General features: G+C 44.9%; 1 protein-coding gene across 1 annotated transcript in view; it reads left to right on the top strand.

Annotated features, from left to right (window-relative positions):
* The window catches only part of CSPG4 (chondroitin sulfate proteoglycan 4), a 372,985-nt gene that overhangs the window by 295,554 nt on the left and 57,093 nt on the right, over window positions 1–20,338 (top strand). The window contains exons 6-7 of the mRNA XM_069624563.1: window positions 7,206–7,407; window positions 8,456–8,587. Coding sequence (XP_069480664.1) covers window positions 7,206–7,407; window positions 8,456–8,587 — 334 coding nt within the window. The remainder of the gene's footprint in view (window positions 1–7,205; window positions 7,408–8,455; window positions 8,588–20,338) is intronic.

Raw genomic sequence — 20,338 nt, 5'->3', positions numbered from 1 at the left:
AGGGGGGGGGGGCATTCATCAAAGGCTTGGTTAGTTGCTTTTCTAAAAGCCTGAGTAAACATTTCTAGGGATGTACGCTGAAGTAACGAGGGCAGGAGAGGGCCGACCTTTTCCTTCAAGGCCTCGCTAGTTACTGCCTTCCTATTCTGCCAGGTTCCCATAGGTTTAGGTTTAGTGGGACATTGTGTTTGTCCGTTAGCCATATGACAGGTAAAATTGATCAGGTGATGATCAGACCATGCACATTCTAAAATTGAGGTTATAGTAATTTCCTGATTTTTTGTCAGTATCCAATCCAGAATGTTACCAGCATTGTGGGTAGGATTTGTAACTAATTGTTGGAAATGAGTAGCCTCAAGTGAAGCTTTGAGCTCCTTTGCCTTTATATCCTGAGAATTATTGCCCCATAGGTTCTTGCCCCCAAGGATAACAACCGCTGAGGTATCTTTAGAAATGTTTCCAATGCTGGTCATTAAGTGTTCATCAAAGTTAGCAGTTAATCTGGTGTGGGGGGAGGGGCGATACAGCAATAGGAACACACAAGGTTGGATTTACTTTGCTATTGTTAATGATGATGTTCATCTCGACTCAAAATACTATAGTACTTTATCTTAAAGCAATGTGCCAGTTGCTTGCATTGCAGCCCAGTCCCATTCAGTGGTCTAACTGGTTAAGTATTGTGAGGAATCTGAGGGCATCCTCACTTCTTTTTCCCCAGTATACTCCTCTCAGGTGACCAGGGAAAGGTCATCGCTTTTGGATCCTGAACCTGGCGGTGGATATGCGAGGGAGGATCACCTGGTTGGAGGCAACTTGGGGAGTGTACGGCCTTAGGTGAGACATGGTATCAGCCATTCCCTGTTCAGACCAAACCCTCTATCCCTCAAGCCTTTGTGGGCTACTGTCAGCCCAATCCATCTTAGTCCCCCCAAAATGTTCACCAGAAACACGAGCCAAGGAGGAGACAGCTCAGAGTTATGCGCACTACCTTTATTAAGGCAAACCTCCCCAAACACCATTTTCATACTGAGAAGAAGAAGAGGAGTCCGGAGTCAATGCAGACTACATTTGACTTGTTTCAAGGTGAGCGGACTAGCTCTAATAATCCCAAGCCTCATCGCAGTATTTAAAAAGCCTGATGGAAATCAGCTGGGTAGCTGGAGAGCAAGGCGGAGCAGGCAAAGCAACTTCCTTATACGGAGCAGAGTAAGAGCGCCATGGCACGAGAATCACTAGAGAACCAAGACAGAGTGAGAGCAGTGGAAAGAGCGGCTGTTCGAAGGCAAAGATCCGGGGTAAACTGTGAGGAAGAGGCAGTCACCAACTGGGGGACTCAAGCCGGGAAGCCGAACCCACTGACAGCACGCTGACTGTGGGAGCAATGCTGCAGAACAACACTGCATTGCGACAGCAACACGCCGAGAAGGAAAGCAAGGCTGTGGCTCCCGGGGACCTTGCGGAAGTACCATGAAAGGCATCTGGCAAGTCCACCTAGGAAAGCGCATGCGGACACAGCAAGGAAGGGGTTTTATTCACACTTGCAATATAATCATGAAACGTTTGAGCATGCAACATAAGAAAGGCAATGTGAATGCCGAAACAAGTACTTTTGATTACTGCACAAACTGAAAGTTATTGCAAGCAATTATTAATGCCAAAACTAGTACTTTTGAATACCGAATAAACTAAAAGACACTTAAAGCACTTTGAATGCTGCCCAGAGCAAAGCAAGTTGTGAGTACTTGTGAGTGGAGTGAAAGAAAGGTGGTACATGCGGCAGATACCACAGAATGCTTTATTTGAGACCCAAGCAGGGGCAAAAGCCAAACGAGTACCAAGAAGGATATGATATTTGAAGCCAAATATTGTGCAAAGCTAAAGGGATTCAAGGAACTGCAGGTTAAGAGGAAACCTGTACTGGCAAGAGCTAGAGTATTACAGAAAAAGGGCAGCAAAGTGCACGCTTGGCCCAGCAAGCTATGGAACAGTGTTAGAGGAGTGTGACACTGATGAACGAATTAAGCCTAAGTGTCAAAGGAAGGCAGTGGCCGATTGTTGATGGAAAGCAGTCAAGAAGGGGTATCGGTTGTGTGACCTGTAATGGGTGGACCGTGTATTCTGAGAACTTTGCCTCGACCAGGTGCCCCCTGTATGGAGAAGCTAATGAAAGTACCCATAAAGAAGCTTCTGTTTTGCAACAGCCGCTTATGTGATTTGGAAGTTAAAAAACAGAACTATCTATGTAAGCCAGTGAAAAGTACTGATGTCAAAAGAGCTGCGAAGTGTCCAAACACATTGTGGCCCCAATATAGGACAAATCCACCTAGAACAATGTATGATACACCATGGGCAGATCAGTTATGCAGTTAAGAGTTCAAGACTTTTCACCTCATTATGCATTCATTTCTTATGATGTTTCCAAGACTTGACACACACTCATCCCGGCTACAAGGTATGCCCAGTTAAAGTACATAGTTACTAAGATCTTTACAGTCACCAACTACATTATGAAAACAAGCTGCAAAGATATGCTTTCCAGGGCAAGGGTTTGCAACCTTTGGCTTTCCATATGTTCTGCACTATGACTCTCCTGATCCCTCAACATTGACTATGCTGGATAGGACTGATGGGAGTTATAGACCAAGAGAATGGGCCTCATTACGAGATTGGCGGAATGGGTTTACCGGCACCGGTAATGGTGCCGGTAAACCCATTCCGCCCTATTACGAAGTCTCCTCGCGGGACCCGCAAAGTGCACCTGGTAAAACCAAGCGTCCTTACAGGGTCCCGCGAGGAGACCAGGGAGCTAACAACGGGCCCGTTATTAACGGGCCCGTTGTTAGCTCCTTCCCCATTCCCATTGAGCCCTATGAGGGCTCGAATGGGAATGGGGATGTACCGGGTCTGGGTTCCTCAGACGAGGAATTACTGGGTCCTCCAAGGTTGGGATGGCCCGGTAAGTCCTCATTTGAGGAACCCGGGCCTGGTATGCGGTAAGGAGGCAACCATGTCGCTAATTGCGGCATGGTTACCTCTTACCTCGTAATGAGGGCCAATGTCTCTTTTCTCCTGGTTGTCTCCCTTCTTGTCTGCTTTCTACCATCCTTCTCTTGAATGCTGTTGTTTATCTCATGTGGTTATTGATAAGCAAATGTATCTGTTTTGAAGATAGGATTCTTGAAATGATCTTCCCTAATAGTCTCTTGATGTTTCCTTCATAAGCTTATGTAGCTCTTCCCATGTACCTGTGGGTTTTGCATTCTCTTTAATGCCTACTTTACACTTTTCCATAAAATAGTTTCTCACACTCTGGTCTTTACTTGTGTGTCTATTACATTCTTGAGAGTTCACACTTTCTATGTTTTGCATTGACCTACTCCGAGTTATGAGCACCTGTCCCCTCATGGGTTGTTTGGATTGGATTCTCTCTTTTATAATTCTGTTTAATTGACAATCGGATTTCACAATGCTGTTATGCTTCTTTGCGGTGGGCTCTCTCCGCTCTTCAAGTCTCAGTATCTGGTGGATGCTATCTTCCTCCACTATCTATCTATTTCCCAAATAGCATTGTTCGTCATGCTCAGTATTGAGTTACTTGTGACTTTGAGAGTTTTCTGTCCTCCCAATACATTGGCCCCTGTGACCTCCCGCTTCTCCCGTTCTCCCCGGTACCTTTTCCGACACGGGGGAAACTTGCGGGTCTTGGCGTGCACTTGGCTATTTGGCTTCTCGGTTGCTCTTCTCTGTGCCTGGCTTCACCAGCATAGCATTCTCGGCTCCTCTGGCGTCTCGCCCACCACGAAGCAGCTGTGGTCACGCCATCACCTTGCATAGGTCTTAGGTCCCCGTTCGGACAACAATTCTCCCATTGTTGGCTTCATCGTCTCTCTGGCGTCTCACTCTGGCATTTCTCGCCTTGCAAAAGTCACGGGCTATGCCTCTTCAAGATGTAATCACCTCAGGGCGCTTCACCTGCATACCGTACTCTCTCTCTTCATAAGAGCTACTCGTCCATGTTATATAAATACGTCTCTTTTTAAAGAGACATCTCGATTTCCGGGCTATGGCTGTTTTGTTCCCACATTGCCTGAAGCCAAACATAAGGATGACAGATTAGTCTTCATAGCAGGTAGTGCCATACATGCAGATATGGTATTTGATCGAGGGAATTCCCCATTGGAATTGGAGTCCTTGTCCACTAAGGGGGAGTCACTTCCACTGAGGTCCCTCTTGCCCATATTCTTGTGCAGGGTCTTGCTGAGCGGGGTCACCTCCCTCGCCTCAAACTGGGTGGCTCCCCCTTGGGGATAAGGGATGGCTACCCTTGATTTGCCACCCCCCAAAAGACAACAATGACTTGTCCAGAAATCAGAAGCTCTATGTGATAGCTCCAGGAGCTCCACGTGATACCGTCCACAAAGAAAAAGCAACTGGCGAAATCCAAGTCAACCATCATGTTTTATATGAGCTGGCCTTCCCCTTTCATTTTACAGTGCCTAGAGAGCCAAGTATTGTAGGAAAAGGGGCAGTGCTAAGACTTCCACATCCAATATAATTCAAAGTCAGGGAGGCAAGTTCCCTTACCAATCAGGGCTTAAGAAGAGCAAGATTGCTGGAAGGAGGTGAGTCATCATTTGGTTCCGGGAGGAGGAAGCATTGGGCAGCTAAACTCAGGGACTTATGGAGACAGCCCCTGACCCCAGTACCTGGCACCTCTGTGAGGAGGCTGCTGCTACAAGAACCTCCAGAGAATCTTGAGAAAATGCCTACAAACTGATAGGGGTGTTGAGAAGTTTTAGAAAGCAACTCGAACTTTACGTGAGAGCGTCTCTGAGCAGTGTGAAAGATGCCAAAAACGAAAGGCACACTGGGAAGTTGTACACGAGACCACACAATGAAGTTATATGCAAATTAGATGCTGGGTGTTGAACCCTGACCTGAAAAGAGGGCAATCAGAATGCTCACTTCTCTGTCTACAAGAGGCCTGATCTCCTCTTAACATGAGACAGGTTTCTCCTATATGATGGCCTCACATAAGGAATTGGGTGTTGAGTGGGAGGAGAGTTTCTGGGGAACCTTCTGGTCTAGAGCAGACAAAGCCATACAAATGCACACAATCTTGTATTGATTGTATTTGGCTCCTAGCGCAGTTTGACACTTTGATATTAAAGGTTCAGGTCTCTGTTAGAGGGGAGCGGGGGACCCGGCACCATTTAAAGAAAATCCTGGGAAATCTTACTTGAGATAATGAGAACCATCATTGGCAGCAATTTGCCAGAAGAACCAGATGTCTCTGTGTCGGGCAGGCGTGTGCATCATGTTTCTCCTTATCACATTCTAATGGCACAAGGACTATCTACCCAGTGCGGGGAATGGCCCAGAACAATATCTTGCGCACTGTTCCCCCCCCAGATATCACATGACTCAACCTGGGCCACGAGAAGACCACTTTAAGAAGAGTCTGCACAAGAGCTTCCTGAAAGCAGTCAGCTTGTGACATTTCAGTAAAATCAGCACTGCAGGCAGAAACTGCCAAAGCCTCACTTACAGGTGCCACTGTCCGTGCTACTATATATATGTCCTGCAATTTACAGACATCTCCTTATTATGGTGAATTCTGTGACTGATCAAAACAGAAGAGTCCATTATTCACTTAAAAGGGCTGCTCACTGAATCACTATAAGACATGTTTAACATTTAAAATTGTGGCCATTATGATGTTCCCATAATGCTTTTATGCAAATCGCTAGGATTGGATTCTGTGAAGAGATACTACGCCTCATTACAAGTTTGCCAGTCCGGAAACAATGGTACCGGTACACTTGCCGGTTCCATTGTTTCTGGATCGGTAAACTACGAGTCTGCGAGCAGGTGTCTTTGCGCAGCCAGGCCTGACATGGCGGGCTGAACGACACCCTCTCGCAGACCTTGACGGATGCACCAGCACCGTTATTAACGGTGCTGGTACATCCGTCCTCAACATTCCTATGGGACTCAATGAGAATGGGGAGTAATTATTTCCAGCACCCGGCAATGGGCAATTACCAGGTCTGCCGGGGCCGTAATGCCCCGGTAATTGCCCATTACCGGGCACTGGAAAAAAAACGATTCTGGTGGTCGTAATGACTCCGACTGTGCTGCACAACCTGGTCTGGGGCCACGCCCCTGACCTTGGCTTCTCCTTCCCACAGCCCCACCCCACCCCACGTCTGAAGAGGTGAGAGTTCCCCCAATACATTTTTTTCCATTTCTAGCACTCTATGTACCTGCTGCTGGCTGCAGCCTTTTGGAAAACAGTAAATATACCAAATTTGAATTATTATTTTAAAGAACTTTGGACTACACTAAATTCGTGAAAGACTTACTTAAACACCTAGGACTTGATTTACAAAAAAATGTTTACAGGGGAAAATCCCATAAAAAACATTTGTGTAAATCGGGACCTTTGGGGGGTAATTTAGAATGTGGCAGATGCACAGATCCGCCGGTTTTCCACCGGCGGATTGAATGCTATTTGAAGATAGCATTCCACCAGCTTTCCACGGGTTTTCCTAAGGAGCTCATTGCGATGCATTGAGACTGGCGGATTTTACGCTCGGCATCCGCCACACACTCTAAATGAGTTCCTTAAAGAAAATGTACCTAACATTTCCCCACTTGTAGACTGCCTTTTGTAAATAGATTCAGGAAACCAGCAAAAACAGTCCTTGGCCTCTAAACGCCCGAGTGCTGGGTCTCCTGCGGCCATCATTTAGCTGCAGGAGAAGGTGTTACTTACATCGTTTTGCTGTTCCTCCTATCTGTGGGCTCTTTTGCCTATTACGTTTCCAATGAGTGGACTTTCTCTTGGTGATTTGTATGATGGCTAATGTGGGAACAACAGAAATGAGAGCCTGGCCCTCAAAACATAACTTGAGTGGGTATTTTTCCTCAAATACTGGAGACCACTCTCCTCCCCTCTGTTGCACGCGTGCGACTCTAGTCTGGCACAGCTCAGGTTTGGCCATATGAGGTTCCTTGTATTTCTCACACCAGCGGTTTGTGATTTCTCAAGCAAGTGGTTGTCCCCTGTGCCCAGGCACGACTTGTAATCATCGTCCATTTGATCTGCCACCGTTTTTCTCGTAGGTTTCAATTTTCAGCATTGTTGGTAAGCTATTTTCCGATAGTGCAGGTCAATATTGAAGTCGAATCATTTCTTTCAGATTTGGGAAGGCGCCACAGCTGACATCACAGCCAGCCTTCTGAGCAGCACCGACAAGGACTCCCCCCCTGAGGAAGTGGTATATTCCATCCAGCCCCCAGCCAGTGGGAAGGTTCTGCAGCGGTCGCCTTCTGGCAACAAAGATATTGTGGAGTTTACCCAGGCCCAGGTGGACCAAGGCCTCATTTTCTACCAGCACCAAGGTGGGTTGTATGCAGGAAAGAATCTGAGGCGGAGAATGCAGACTAAGAAATCCTTTGCAAACAGATAATCTGTGTTGGTCTTTTGTTTTGTGAGCATGGTTTGAAAGAATGTCGTTAGCATGCAGCTGTTGTGTGCCTCATTGATGGCTTCACAGTGTGACTCCTCAAATAAGTGCTCGTGAAGTCGGTTTCCAATGATGTCATCATTGTGCGACTGTTTGAACAGTTGGCTTAAATGGGATTTCAATGCAAAATTATCTTGAATGTTACCTTGAAACTGTTTTTGCCTGTTTGACATGGAGGCATTTGCCCATGTCTTCATTGTGCACATATTTGCTATGTTGCTTGTTCTATTGGTTTTCTGTGATGTCCTGGATCAGCAGGGGTGGACTGGGAGCCAAAAGAGGCCCTGGAAATAATTTTCAAAGTGGCCCCATATTACACATTTTCAGCAAGCCCAATCCTTTTCCTATGGAAATATTTGAAAATACCACACAAAAGAGGCCCCGGCTGCAGAGGCCTACCGGGAAATCTCTAGAGTTCCCTATAGGCCAGTCGACCCCAGTTGATGAGACGGTTCAGTTGTTTTATTGTACTGGATGATGCGATTAACAGATTACTGATCGCTCAGTAGTTTGGAGTGTGGTTTATCGAAGATCTTATTAGTTTAAGGATAGGCAATTGTTTTTGAGCTCACTTCATAATATCGTCGTCCATGGGCAAATGCATGGGCACATTTAGAAGGCGCGCGACTGTGCTCGTAATAGTTTATGGCATTTTCCTCATCAATGTGTGACTGCTTGCATGATGGTTTTGGCGTCCTTGAGTTCCTGACAGCCTTCTCCTCAGCGTGTGACTGTTCTCTGGCATGTTTCCAGTGGTGGCTCTGAATGACTCCACTAAAGGATGCACTTAAATTTCTTGGGAACGCTTTTTGGTTTTGTTTCACTGTGGGACTGTTCAGCCAGATGCTTGAGATTGGGTTTTGCAAGGATGCTCCTCAAAGCTTTCGTATTCAATCAAAATGTCGATTCTCACATTTCTGTAGGGTCCCTCGATGGTGGATTTGCGTTCGACATCTCAGATGGAGACAACGTCTCCCCGGGACACTTCTTCACTGTGACAGCCAAGAGCCTGGTAATTACTATGGAAGCCAAGCAGGATCTGACTGTGTGTCCAGGTGAGTCATCTGCCGGTGGAAGTTCTCCGCAATGAGGAATAGCTTCTGTGCCCATATTCTACCCCTCCTACATCTTGGCTACAGTATTATTGCTCCTCTAAGCACCGGGCGATGCACAAAAGAAAGCTCGGCCGAGTACCCGCTCCCGTCACTGCCTATCCCCAATCAGCAAGAACCAACACAAATGCACTCATATTAACGAGGCGCATCCCGGATTTTGAGACATGTAATGGGTAACAGGCCGCATTTCTTCTTTCATTAATCTGATAAATGTCACCACTTCTGAACAACAACCACCCTCTTCATTTCCAAATTTAATGCAGGGGGAAATGTGGAATGTTACGTAGTGGCCACTATTGGAAGTTCACCTCCAGATTAGAGCCACAGAGAAATGCAGTATGGGTATGTTATGTTAATAAGCTTTTATATTGCGCCAAATCACCACTGTAGTAGTTTCAGGGCAACTTGGCTTGTCCGTGGAGTGGTGTATGTACCCCATCTAGACGTTAGTCTTCTGGCGGACATAAATGATCAAGGGGAAGATAAGAGGACAGGCTAGTGTGAATGAGATGCTGCAAACACAGAAGCGGAAGAAAGGAGGCATGTAGCGGGTGAAGAATCATTTTTTATAGCATGGATGACTTTTAGTCCTGCTAGGTGGACCATAGTTCTGCAGACGCGAGGAGGCGGGTGTGTCCAAATGTGTTGTGATATTTTTGTTGTGTTTCCAAGGCAGATGTGCAGAGATTGTGCATTAGCACACAAGGTAACAATGGGTGCACGAGGAGTTTCTGGGAGTGCTGGGGCAATCCTCAGAGTTTGGTGCATATTTGACCGGGTATCTCTACACATTTCGCCCCAGGTTGAGTCAAGTATGGTATAGTTAAGAATAGAGTTTGTATAAAGTTGAATGTTGTTGGTGACAATAGTTAAGGGAATGGCATGGTCAAACTAGTTTAGTAAAATTAAGGCCTGGCACCTTGATACCAAAATGCTTATTGTTGTTAAGAGCTTGTTCCATGTCATGTCATGCTAGACTTTAATTTAGAGTTTCATTTAGTAAACATGAGAAAGGATGTGACCTACTTGGGAGCAAGCTATGAAAATACTATGACTTGACTATGACTTTCATAGACTATTAAAAGCACAGGTGGATGTCCAACAAACAGGGTAGGTAAAGAGAGAAGGGCCCAAAGCCTTTCCTCCTCTATGCAGTGGTAGGGTGGCACTCTTTTGCTCAATTATGTTACTATGCTTAGACTTCCAAAAGGCTATGATACACTTGTTTGCTTGTACTGCACTGGATTCCACAGTAACACCACCACAAAGGACTAAGAAGCTGGGGGGATATTTCAGGCTGTAAAACAACAATGTGAACTTCAGTGTACCCAAACGTTAACACTGAAGTGCCCATCAGCCAGCCGAGCAGCCACAGAAAGTGCAGAGAATAGGCTTGAAACAGAAGTGCTCCAAAACTGAATCACATGCAGGAGAAATGATGATCCAGGCAGTGTGTGCACCCGGCACCCCTTCTAATAACAACAATCAAGAGTGGTTGTATGTCAGAAATGTTTGCCATTTTTGTGTCTCCCTGAAAAATTATCAAAATATCAAATCATCGTTTTGGCAAAACGTTCATTTATTTTTCTTTATGTCATGATATAAAGTTTGTATAGTCTGTCAAATCCCCACCGTAGCAGTCTCAGAGCCCCTAGACTTGTTGTGTGCAAAATGTTTAAGGACATCCTACTGACTTCAGCCTGCCTGCCACCTCGTGTGGGGGGTCACAGTTCACCTCTACATGGACAAGGCTTTGTGCTTTAAAACCACTAAGATGGTGATGTGCTCTGTATAAGAGGCAAATAATGTAACATGAGCACATCCTTGACTTTGCAGTATACAGTCATAAGACTGTATACTGCAACAGTGCCAGTATATCACCTTGAACGTGAGCATGATCAAACCATGCAAAAGAAAGAGGGTGCGAGAGTAAACCTCTTCTACTTACACTTCTATTTTACTATCCCCTAGATTACGAATACCCACATTTTCTAAAGACAAAAAAGTCTGGGAGGAAATATGGGCATTTTTAAATGTGTTTGGGTTATGAACTGTGGCTCCTCTTAGAGGAAAATCCTGGGCCAGGCATCCTGGAAGTTCTTGGGGCCTGCTAGGAACTTTGTGGGGTAATTTATTCTGGCGTGTGAGGCTGGATTCTTTTTGGGTTAGGTTGCGCAATCCAACCTTGTCTATCATTCTTTACGCAGCATGCAGATCTTAGGTCCAAACAGGGTTGTATTGTGGGAAAATACGTATTTGTATTCCTGCCTGTGTTCAGAAAATAACTTTAAGGCAAAGTCAAACATCAGAATAGAATTTTGTTCAATGCTCAGAGACACAGGTTTTTATTTCCTCTGCAGCGGACTCCACATGGTCATACAATCTACCATGTGAACCACCTGCCTTTCTCATTACCTCTCTGTGTCTGCCCTCCCCCATTAACAAGGAGAGCATGTATTCGTTTTACAGTTAGTGTAGTCGTACAAAGGTCTTTGTCCCTGGACTAAATCTGAACTTCGGCCAGGGCGTCAACTTACTCTGTCATAGCTGTTCCTTGGCTATATAGCATACTAAGCTTGCTTTGTAAGCACAAGTGGGCAGCTGAATCCATACATGAGCATTCTATGTTGTTGCAAGCTCAGGACTTCTAAAGCAAGACATGTTCTCAGCTTGCCTGGTTTGGAGAATCTATGACACAGAATTTTACAAACCCTACAATTTTAATACAAGGTTTACATTAGAGTCTTTTTTCCAGCTTACATGTGCAGTTCTACTTTGGGTATTATGGCACAAGTGCTGGGTATTGGACATTAATGAGAAATGGCATGACAAAACATGATGGAATATAACCTGACATAACATTACCTAACCAGCCCGGTTAGCAAAACTGGCATCATGTCCTAAAATTCTTTACGAAAGGGGTGAATAAATAGATGAAATATGGAGATGAAAAACAACCAAAACATCTGTAAAAACCATAAGTGTTTTGAAGCAGTGAGTGAGGAAGTGAAAATCCAAACAGGGGGTTTGTGGGGAAGGGGCACCTAAATGGGAAAAGGGATGTATACATCAAGCACACACATTCAAGATAACGTACATTTATATTTGGAAACAAAACACATAGCTCCTACAAGATAAACATTACAAAACATTTCTCTGAATCTTAAATATGACATTGGCCCTCATTACAGGTCCAGTGGTAAACGTGCCGGTGAAACTGGCAGGTAGCACCAGACCTGTAGTGAATTACCGCCGCCTGACTTGTCGGAAACACTGGGGCATTACAGCCCTGGCAGATGGTAAGTCAGGCGGCGGTCATTGTTAATCCCCATTCCCATTTGAGTCCCATAGGATTCCCCAATGGGAATGGGGATCGCGGAAACACTGGCACCGTGTAATTAAGGTGCTGGTGTTTCCACAAAAGTCTGCAGCCGGTTGCCATTCCGCCCACCAGCGCAGACCAGCCAGGCGGAACAGCACCCGCCCACAGACTTGTACTTTGGCAGTCCGGAAACAACAATGGCGGTAATCTTACCACCACCGTTGTTTCCAGACAGGCAAAGTTGTAATGAGGGCCATAGTGTGACATACCAAACTTAAGAGAGCATAACATTTCAAAGCAGGGCAGAACATAGTGAAGATGCACAGTCACAGAGCAAAACATGCCATTATAATAATAATGTAAGCCAGCCCAATAGCACCACCAAGGTAGCATGTACCTAATAAGATATTGGAGTAGTTACTCCACACACACACACACACACACAAACACCACAAAAACGTGCGTTTTTAGTTCCATGTTAGATAATTGTCATATAGGACAGCACAATTTCATATATTGCTTTAGAATCCCAAACCAACAGCTCTCAATTATGCAACAACCACCCGCACAAATAATTCAACCTAACAGAAGATCAGTTTGGTGAAGGTTTGGGGCATTGGGCATGTTTACCAAGCACAACCTGTATTACGGTGGTTTGAAAAAAAAAAGAGCTATCATTATTCCGAGAGTAGAATAGTAGAATCTCTGTTAACACACCACGCATACCAGAGCACCAACTTGTTACCACCACTGAAGTTCACCTCCATATCAGAACCACAGAGCAATGCACTCTGGGTATGCAAATTAACTAATGAGTGTATTTCTGGCAGTTGTGATTGGATCCGTTTCCCACTGACAAGTTGCCAGTCGCACCCCAGATTGGTGTGCCCTTTGGCGTTTGGCAAAGTGTTTCTTGCCCATAGCCATGTGCAGGATATTTGCATAATCATGCCTGCAATTGATGATAAATGCCAAGTGGTTGCTTTGCGGAATCCTGCAGAATAATCTCAGTCAAGAATGTCAAGATGTGTAAATTGCTATGTGAAAAAGCTTCCGCAATGTATCTATGGATACATTTTTCTGGAATGATTTAGGAATGAAATTCATTTGTACACCCTTGGCCCTTCCTGGGTCTCACATCCAGGCTTCGATGTCAATTACGCATCCTACCAGGTTGTCATTTTTTCGGGAATTCCCAGTAACTTTGCACATACATTGCATATCATAAACTTAAGATTTACGTCTTCTAATGAGGGCCAATAGTAGCCTCATGAATTAAATAGACACTGAGAAAGAGGAGGAGCCCTTTGGTCACGATACAGCTCAGCGGTGTGAGAGAGAAATAGAAAGCACTTCGTTTTACTGCCTGTACACAGCTTGAAAGGAAAGGGAGTAATGTGGTGTTAAGCCCCCGTTCCAAGGACTGGAACAGGGGTAATGGTTAACCACAGCTCTGGGCCGGTACCCCCATTCAAGCACTTGAAACGGGGTCGTAAGGCCATTAGCATCCCAGGCTACCAAAGCGGTAGCCCAGGGTGCTAAAAAAATGTATTTTCAGTCATTGAACGGGACGCTTCGCGAGTCCCGTTCAATGACTGAAAATACTGTCTAAAGATGGCCACCATGGAAAGGGAAGGCGGACCCTTTCCATAACGGCATTCGGGCGAAGAGCATAAGATGCGGCTGCGGCAGCGAATGCCTCCGCAACCGAAATAAGGTAAGTAGGGGTATTAGAAAATAATAATAATAAGGGGACGGACGGTGGGGGGAGATGGTGGGGGGAGTAGGCCGTTAGGTGGGATGGGACGCAGGCTTTCACCTATGGTGAAAGCCTGCGTTCCTAGCCACCTGATTGGCTGGCTCCCCCGCCAGGATGCTAATCAGACTTACTTTCCTTAGTCCCAGTCCGATCCAATATTTTTCTACCAGCATGGCCTGGTCAACCATTTCCAATTCTACAGAATGGTTCAAAAGGATCCCCAGAACCAATTGACTATCATACATCGGCTCCAGCTGGCTGGTATGGATTTTCTGCTGTACTGTCCCAGTCCCATGCAAAGCTGTTAGACCGTCTTTTTGGGGTCTAGAATATTATGAAGGGTGGGGCATCAGTTCTTTCTTAATCATATTCTCTAAAACTGTGCTCAGTATAGGAAGGTTAGCAATTGGGCTAAACTTCCGTGGTACTGTTCAGCCCAAGTTGGCTTTTTGGCTTTTTTTTTTAAAGCATGGCGTCACCATAGGTGAGGAACTGTACTTGCATCCAAAACAGGCATTTGAGATGGTGCATATAGCAGGTCAAAACACAATGTAGACACTTGTTAGCATCTAATCAGTAGCCGGATCAACTATAGACACAGTGGGATTCACCAAAGACTGGGGTGTAGAGTATTGTGCGTGATGCCATTAAATGCAAGGGGGGTTCTTGTTAGTACGTAGTGCACACATTCTGTGGGCGTATCACTATCAAGCAATGACTTCTTTTTTGAAAAAATGTTTTTAGTACGCATAGTACTTTTACATAATGTTACAAAAGTCAAAAGAAACAATTTAAATACACTTCATAATGTCCAAATACCAAATTCATTCGATTTCCTTACAAGCAAAAGCAAATACGCCACCTAATTCCCAATAATAATGTGTGGCTTTTCCAGCCACTACTAACTCGGACTGAGGGCCTTCCCGCTTCCCACCAGATCATCTACTTCGAGGTGAGCTGTTTTCATCACTTCATCCAGTCTTCCAAAAATTGCTATCAGGAACTTTGCCAAGGCCAGCGTAAGTGACAGGTGGGAAGTAGTCATGAGTCTATGCCATGGGTCATCTGATATGAGGCATGACGTGGAGTCAATCAAGTGTGAGAACATTACTGTCCTCTCGTCCAATACCTTGGGACAAGTTTCCTCTCCACAAAGTTTGCAGTCTGAGCTCAGCGGGAATCCTCAACTTGGGTCCCACCGCTTTTAAGGTTGAGAGGAAATAAAGTCTAAATTTAAGGTACCATTCTCTCAGCTTCGCTGATGGAAAAAAATTTTAGAAAACATTGGCCTTATTTATTTATTTATTTATTTATTTACTTATTTATTACACGCCCAGACCCTGGGGTATCACGGCGTGGTTACAGACAGCTTGGTACATGGCAAACAATTGAGGATAACAACATTAACAGGGTTTAAATACAGTGGACAGTGCTTCATAGCTAAGCAATATATACATGTGGAGATGGTCGTATAGGTACCCGTTCAGCAGGGTGATAGTATTGGTTAAATAACCATGTCTTTAATTGATTCTTGAATCTGGGGAATGAGGTCTCTAATTTGAGTTTGATGGGGTGGGAGTTCCAGTGTTTGGGTGCTAGAACCTGGTAACTACTACCTCCTGTTCTGGAGTTATTGTACCGAGGAACCGCAAGGAGATGACTATCATTAGATCACAAGGTTCTGAAATTATCTTTTTTTCTGCAAGGTGTTTTTCAGATAAAGGGGGGCTTTTTTTGCCAGGCACTTGTGCGCAATACATAGGGATTTAAAGATGATCCTTGCTTCGATGGGAAGCCAGTGGACATCCTTCCTGATCTTAGAAATGTGTTCATGTTTTTTTATTCCTAGAGCTGCCCTCAGGGCTTTGTTTGGCAGGATTTGCAGCTTGTCGAGGTTGGTGTTGGAGGTTCCTAGTAGAAGGACAGTGCAGTAATCCAATTTTGTTAGTACCAGGGCTCTGGCCAGGGTAATACAATTGGCTGATGTCAAGAATTGCCGACTTAGTGCAATCAGTTTGGCTGTGTATGCTGTGGAAGATGACAGTGAGTTCATATGTCTGGTCATGTTGAGGTTGGCGTCAAGGTGGACGCCTAGTGTTTTAACCTGCTTAAGGACTGGGATAGTAGATCCATCTTTATTAATGGATTTGTAATCTGGGTGGAGTGTCGCAATTTTGGAGGGTGATCCCACAATGAGGATTTCTGTTTTCTCATCGTTGAGACAGAGACTATTTAATGCCATCCAGTTTTGGATGATGGCATATATTTGGTTGATAACGATAATATCCTGGACATAGTTTCCTGTGATGGGTATGAGGATCTGGGTGTCATCTGCAAAATTAGTGTAGATGACACCCATGTTGTCGAGGGCAGAAAAAAGGAGTTTGGTATAGGCATTGTAGAGGGTCGGTGAGAGACACGATCCCTGAGGTACTCCTAATGGAACTGGTATGGGGTCAGCGCCTACCTTTCCTATGGCCACTCTAGATGTCCGTTCAGCAAGGGAGGATTTGACCCACATTGTCGCATCTTTGGAGAAGTTAAAATCATTGGCTAAAGAGATGCATAACTTGTCATGGTCCACAAGGTCGAATGCTGCGGAGAGGCCTAATAGCAACAGGATGCAGAGTTTTCCTTGGTCCCTAATGTTGTCCATCTGGCTTTTTAAGTCTAAAAGGGACGTTTCTGTACTGTGTTTGTGCCTGAATCCTGATTGTCTGGTACCTAGGAGTTGGTTCTGTTCGAGGTGAGATTGGATCTGGGTGTATGCTATTTTATCTATGAGTTTGAGTAACAATGGAACAGTTGTTATTGGTCAGTAGTTGGTGGGAACTGAGAGGTCCAGAGTAGGTTTTTTAAGAGGGGGTGACCCAGGCATTCTTGATGTTTGATGGGACCGTATTGGTGTTGAAGGAGGAAGTGATAAAATTGGTCAGTGTGGGGGTGAGAGTGGATGAACAGGCTTTCACTAGTTTAGCTGGCATGCTATTTCCTTTACAATTGGATGCTTTTAGTTTGGAGATGGTATTGAATACCATTTCTTGTGTGACAGGGGAGAAGCGGAAAGGGGGTTGGGATTTTCAGTGCGGATGGGCGGTGTGTATGGTTTTTATCAACTAAGGCCAGTCTTTTAGTTTTTATTATATTTTACAATAAGTCAATTTTAGCCGATAAGGCATCCTGGATGGTGGTGCACCACTCTTTGCTAGAGTTAGTGGGAGTTGTGCTTGGGGTGGGATTTTCTAGTTCCCTGAGAATGGAAAAGAGTTCTTTATAATATGAAGAGGCATTGCTAATGCGGGTGTTAAAGTCATTGGCTTTATATGCGATGATAGCTGTTTTATATTTTTTATTGCCATCCTTAAATGTTTTGGCTGTCTCTGGGGTAGGACTTTTGGTATGGGCATGTTCAAGAGCCCGTTTAGTTTTTCTTAGGGAGGCAAGTTCTTCGTTGAACCAGTGATTGTTTTTTTGTCAGTGCAGCATATTTTGGTTGTCAGAGGTGCAACTTCATTGATGGTGAGGGTGAGGCACTTGTGGTAGTAGTCGGCAATGATACTAGGGTCATTGCTGGTGACTAGATTGGAGTCGAGAGATTTGATGAGGACCGGGGTGAAGTTTTCTACTGTGAGTTTACGGGTATTTCTAGCTTCAATGGTGTCCCTGGTATTAGTCTTAGTAGGAGGGAGTTAATTGCTTATGATAGTAAATTCTATGTAATGGTGATCTCTCCAATTAAGTGGTGTGATAGAGTCAATAGTGAGATTGGTGTTAAGTGACAGTATCCAATCCAAGGTTCTGCCCTTGACATGTGCAGGTGCATTCACCAGCTGGGTGAAATTCATATCTTTGAGCGCTGTGTGGGGTGAGGTGGCTTTGAGGTCTTTATCATCATTGAATCCTAGCTTAAAGTCACCAAGGATGATGCATTTAGTGTTGGCTTTGATAAACGGTGTGAGCAGTAGCGGGATATCTATTTCTGGGAGGCTATTGGAGCTAGGTGTTCTGTATATCACTACAAAGTTAATTGAGGTTTGATCCGTAAGGGCGAGTTTCGCTAGCATGAGTTCATAACCTGGGATGACTTCGATGGGGATAGGTCTGATTTGTAGGTTGTTTCGTGCTATAATAGCAACACCGCCTCCTGAGGTATGTGTTCTATCTGTTCTGAAAATGCTGTATTCAGGTGGTATGGCGAGGGTGAGTAAGGGTCTCGAGGCTTGGTGAAGCCAAGATTCTGTGATGATTAGTAGGTCAAGATTTTGTTCAGATATTAGATCATGAATTTCAATAGCATGGGCTCCTAGCGATCGGGCATTGATAAGGGCACTTTTCAAGTTAGTAGAAGTCTTGGGGGGTCGCTGTTTTGCCACATTTAGGCGTCTGTGGCCTTATCAAGTTTAAGCCAAGACAACATTTGTACCGTTGAACCATACACCTTTTATGGGACAAATGTTCCATCTTATCGAGTTTCACCCAGATATTGTGACCAGCCGGGAATGGAAGGGTATCATGATGTGTCAGGACATCCAGGGCATGGGGTGCTGGCATGGAATTTCTGGGGTTAGCTTCTGCTCCGTGATTGCCGGGGAAAGGTTGGTGTTTGGGGCAGAGATGCTCCAATTCCTACCCAGAGGTATCAGTGGTGCTGGTGGAGGCTGCTTTGTCCATAGGGGACACTATACATGGTGGTAATCCATCCATCCTGTGTGCTACCTGTGGGTAAATAAATTCCTCTCCAGCCTGTCTGCTATGATTTCCCTCTTACAGATTATGGGGTTGCTTCCCTTTGAGAGAGTTCTGTTGTACGCAATCCTCACCCAGTCATTGGCTGGAACATATCATTTAAGGGACTGTTGATTGGATAGAGTTGTGTTGTGAGTCCTTCATCACTGTAGTGATGTAGTTCCCTTCCAGGTGGACCTTTTAGTTTCCTGTGGGTGTCTGCTTATTCCAAGAACTCCCCAGGTTGTCCTGTAGAGGAGATTATCAGTGGTTTACCAGTGTTTCCCAGTCTGTAGGCCTCTCAGTGAGGCAGTGCAGCCACAAGGGACATCCTGTATTGTCCACATCCAAAAAGGAAAATATTCGGTCTGTGACAAAGGGTTCAAAAGAACATGCAGGTTTAGCATCTTTTATTATGCACTACTAGCGAGGTCAAGGTAGGTCTTACAGGGGCTAGGGAATCCCCCTAAATAGAATATAGAACAGAAAGAACACAGGACAGAAATCCTAAAAGATCTCTGGGTAGGATTACTCAAAGTGTTATTCCGTGGCTTTCCCTACTACCCTGTATTTTTGTATTTTATTGTTTGGTTATAATGTACTTAATACCAGTGAGTGGTTTTTAAGCATGGGATTGGGATTTGAACCTGCGTTGCGCTGCGTTGTCTTGCTTCCAAGACAAACACATTGCCCCTGAGCTATCCTTTCTCCAGCCATGTAGACCTTAGATGTAATGCATCAGAGTCTAGCTCTCAGCTGTGATTTGGCTCTACTCTCGCCCTCAGGGGTAGTGTCTAGCTCCTTCCTAACCTCACAGTCTACTGAATGTAGCAGCTAGCTTGCTTCCTGGGTTGCCAATCTAAGGGCTCTAGCACCCAGCTTACTCGTGGATTTCACCTACCAGTCAACAAATCTTCCCCCTTGCCATATGGTATGGATTGGCTCCTGGGCCGAAGATAATGATTTAGCACATTTACACTCTCCTGCCAGAAGTATTTATTTTCCCTTACTTGGGGATTTTGGTCAGATAATGTGTTTGGTTCCATGTGATAATGTTGCCGTGAAAATGTCACCAGGTAGCTGACTTTTTTTCTGACCGCAAAAATGATTTCCCAAAATATTCTAGGATGGGTATAATTATATATTTTTACCTCAAATTCTAGAAAGTGTTTGATTGTCCGGAGGGTGCATTTTTAGGTAAATGTCGCCAACTGGCGGCCATTTTCACAGAGACATTATCACTGGATACAATTTGTTTAACGTATCAGCTACAGGTTGCCCTCATGAGCCAAGCTCTTCTCTTTCTTCGTTGGGCCTGTTCCCCACCAGGATCTGAGCCATTGTCCTGGCAGGTTCTCCTCCTAGCATCAAAGGTATGGACCCCAGAAGTCTTATTCATTCTCTCCGTCTTCTCTGGCTCGACTGTCGGCCTGTTTCTGAGCTATATCTCTGGTCTCTCCCAATTTCTATCCCCTATCTGGTTCTTCTCCTCTTTTTCCATCTACAAAAATATAGTCCAGTCTATAACACTCCTAGTCTGAATATATGGCCTTTATAGGGTGGTTGACTTTCTTGATTAGCCAATTCTTCTCTTAAGGGGTTATACCCACTGCTATTTCAAAACCTGGACTGTGATTGGCCATGCCTCATTTCTGATTGGGCCTCCCCGGTTGTTCCCGGGGATATGATCATTCGTTCCCAGTGTTTGTTTCTTTATTCCCTGTTTGACAGATGGTGTATTGAAGAATACTGCAGTAGGGACAAAAGGCTTAAAGTTTGCAATGCCATTTTGAAGTCAGGCAAAAGCAGATATGTCTACCGTGGCGGCTGTAGCCTCTGTCTGAAGGACCGGTGTGGCTCTGGCCGAGATGCTGAGTACATTTGT

This window comes from Ambystoma mexicanum, chromosome 11 (genome assembly GCF_040938575.1).
Source record: "Ambystoma mexicanum isolate Mex_15411 chromosome 11, UKY_AmexF1_1, whole genome shotgun sequence".
NCBI classification, from domain to species: Eukaryota; Metazoa; Chordata; class Amphibia; order Caudata; family Ambystomatidae; genus Ambystoma; species Ambystoma mexicanum.
This window is presented reverse-complemented; position numbering and strand designations above follow the sequence as displayed.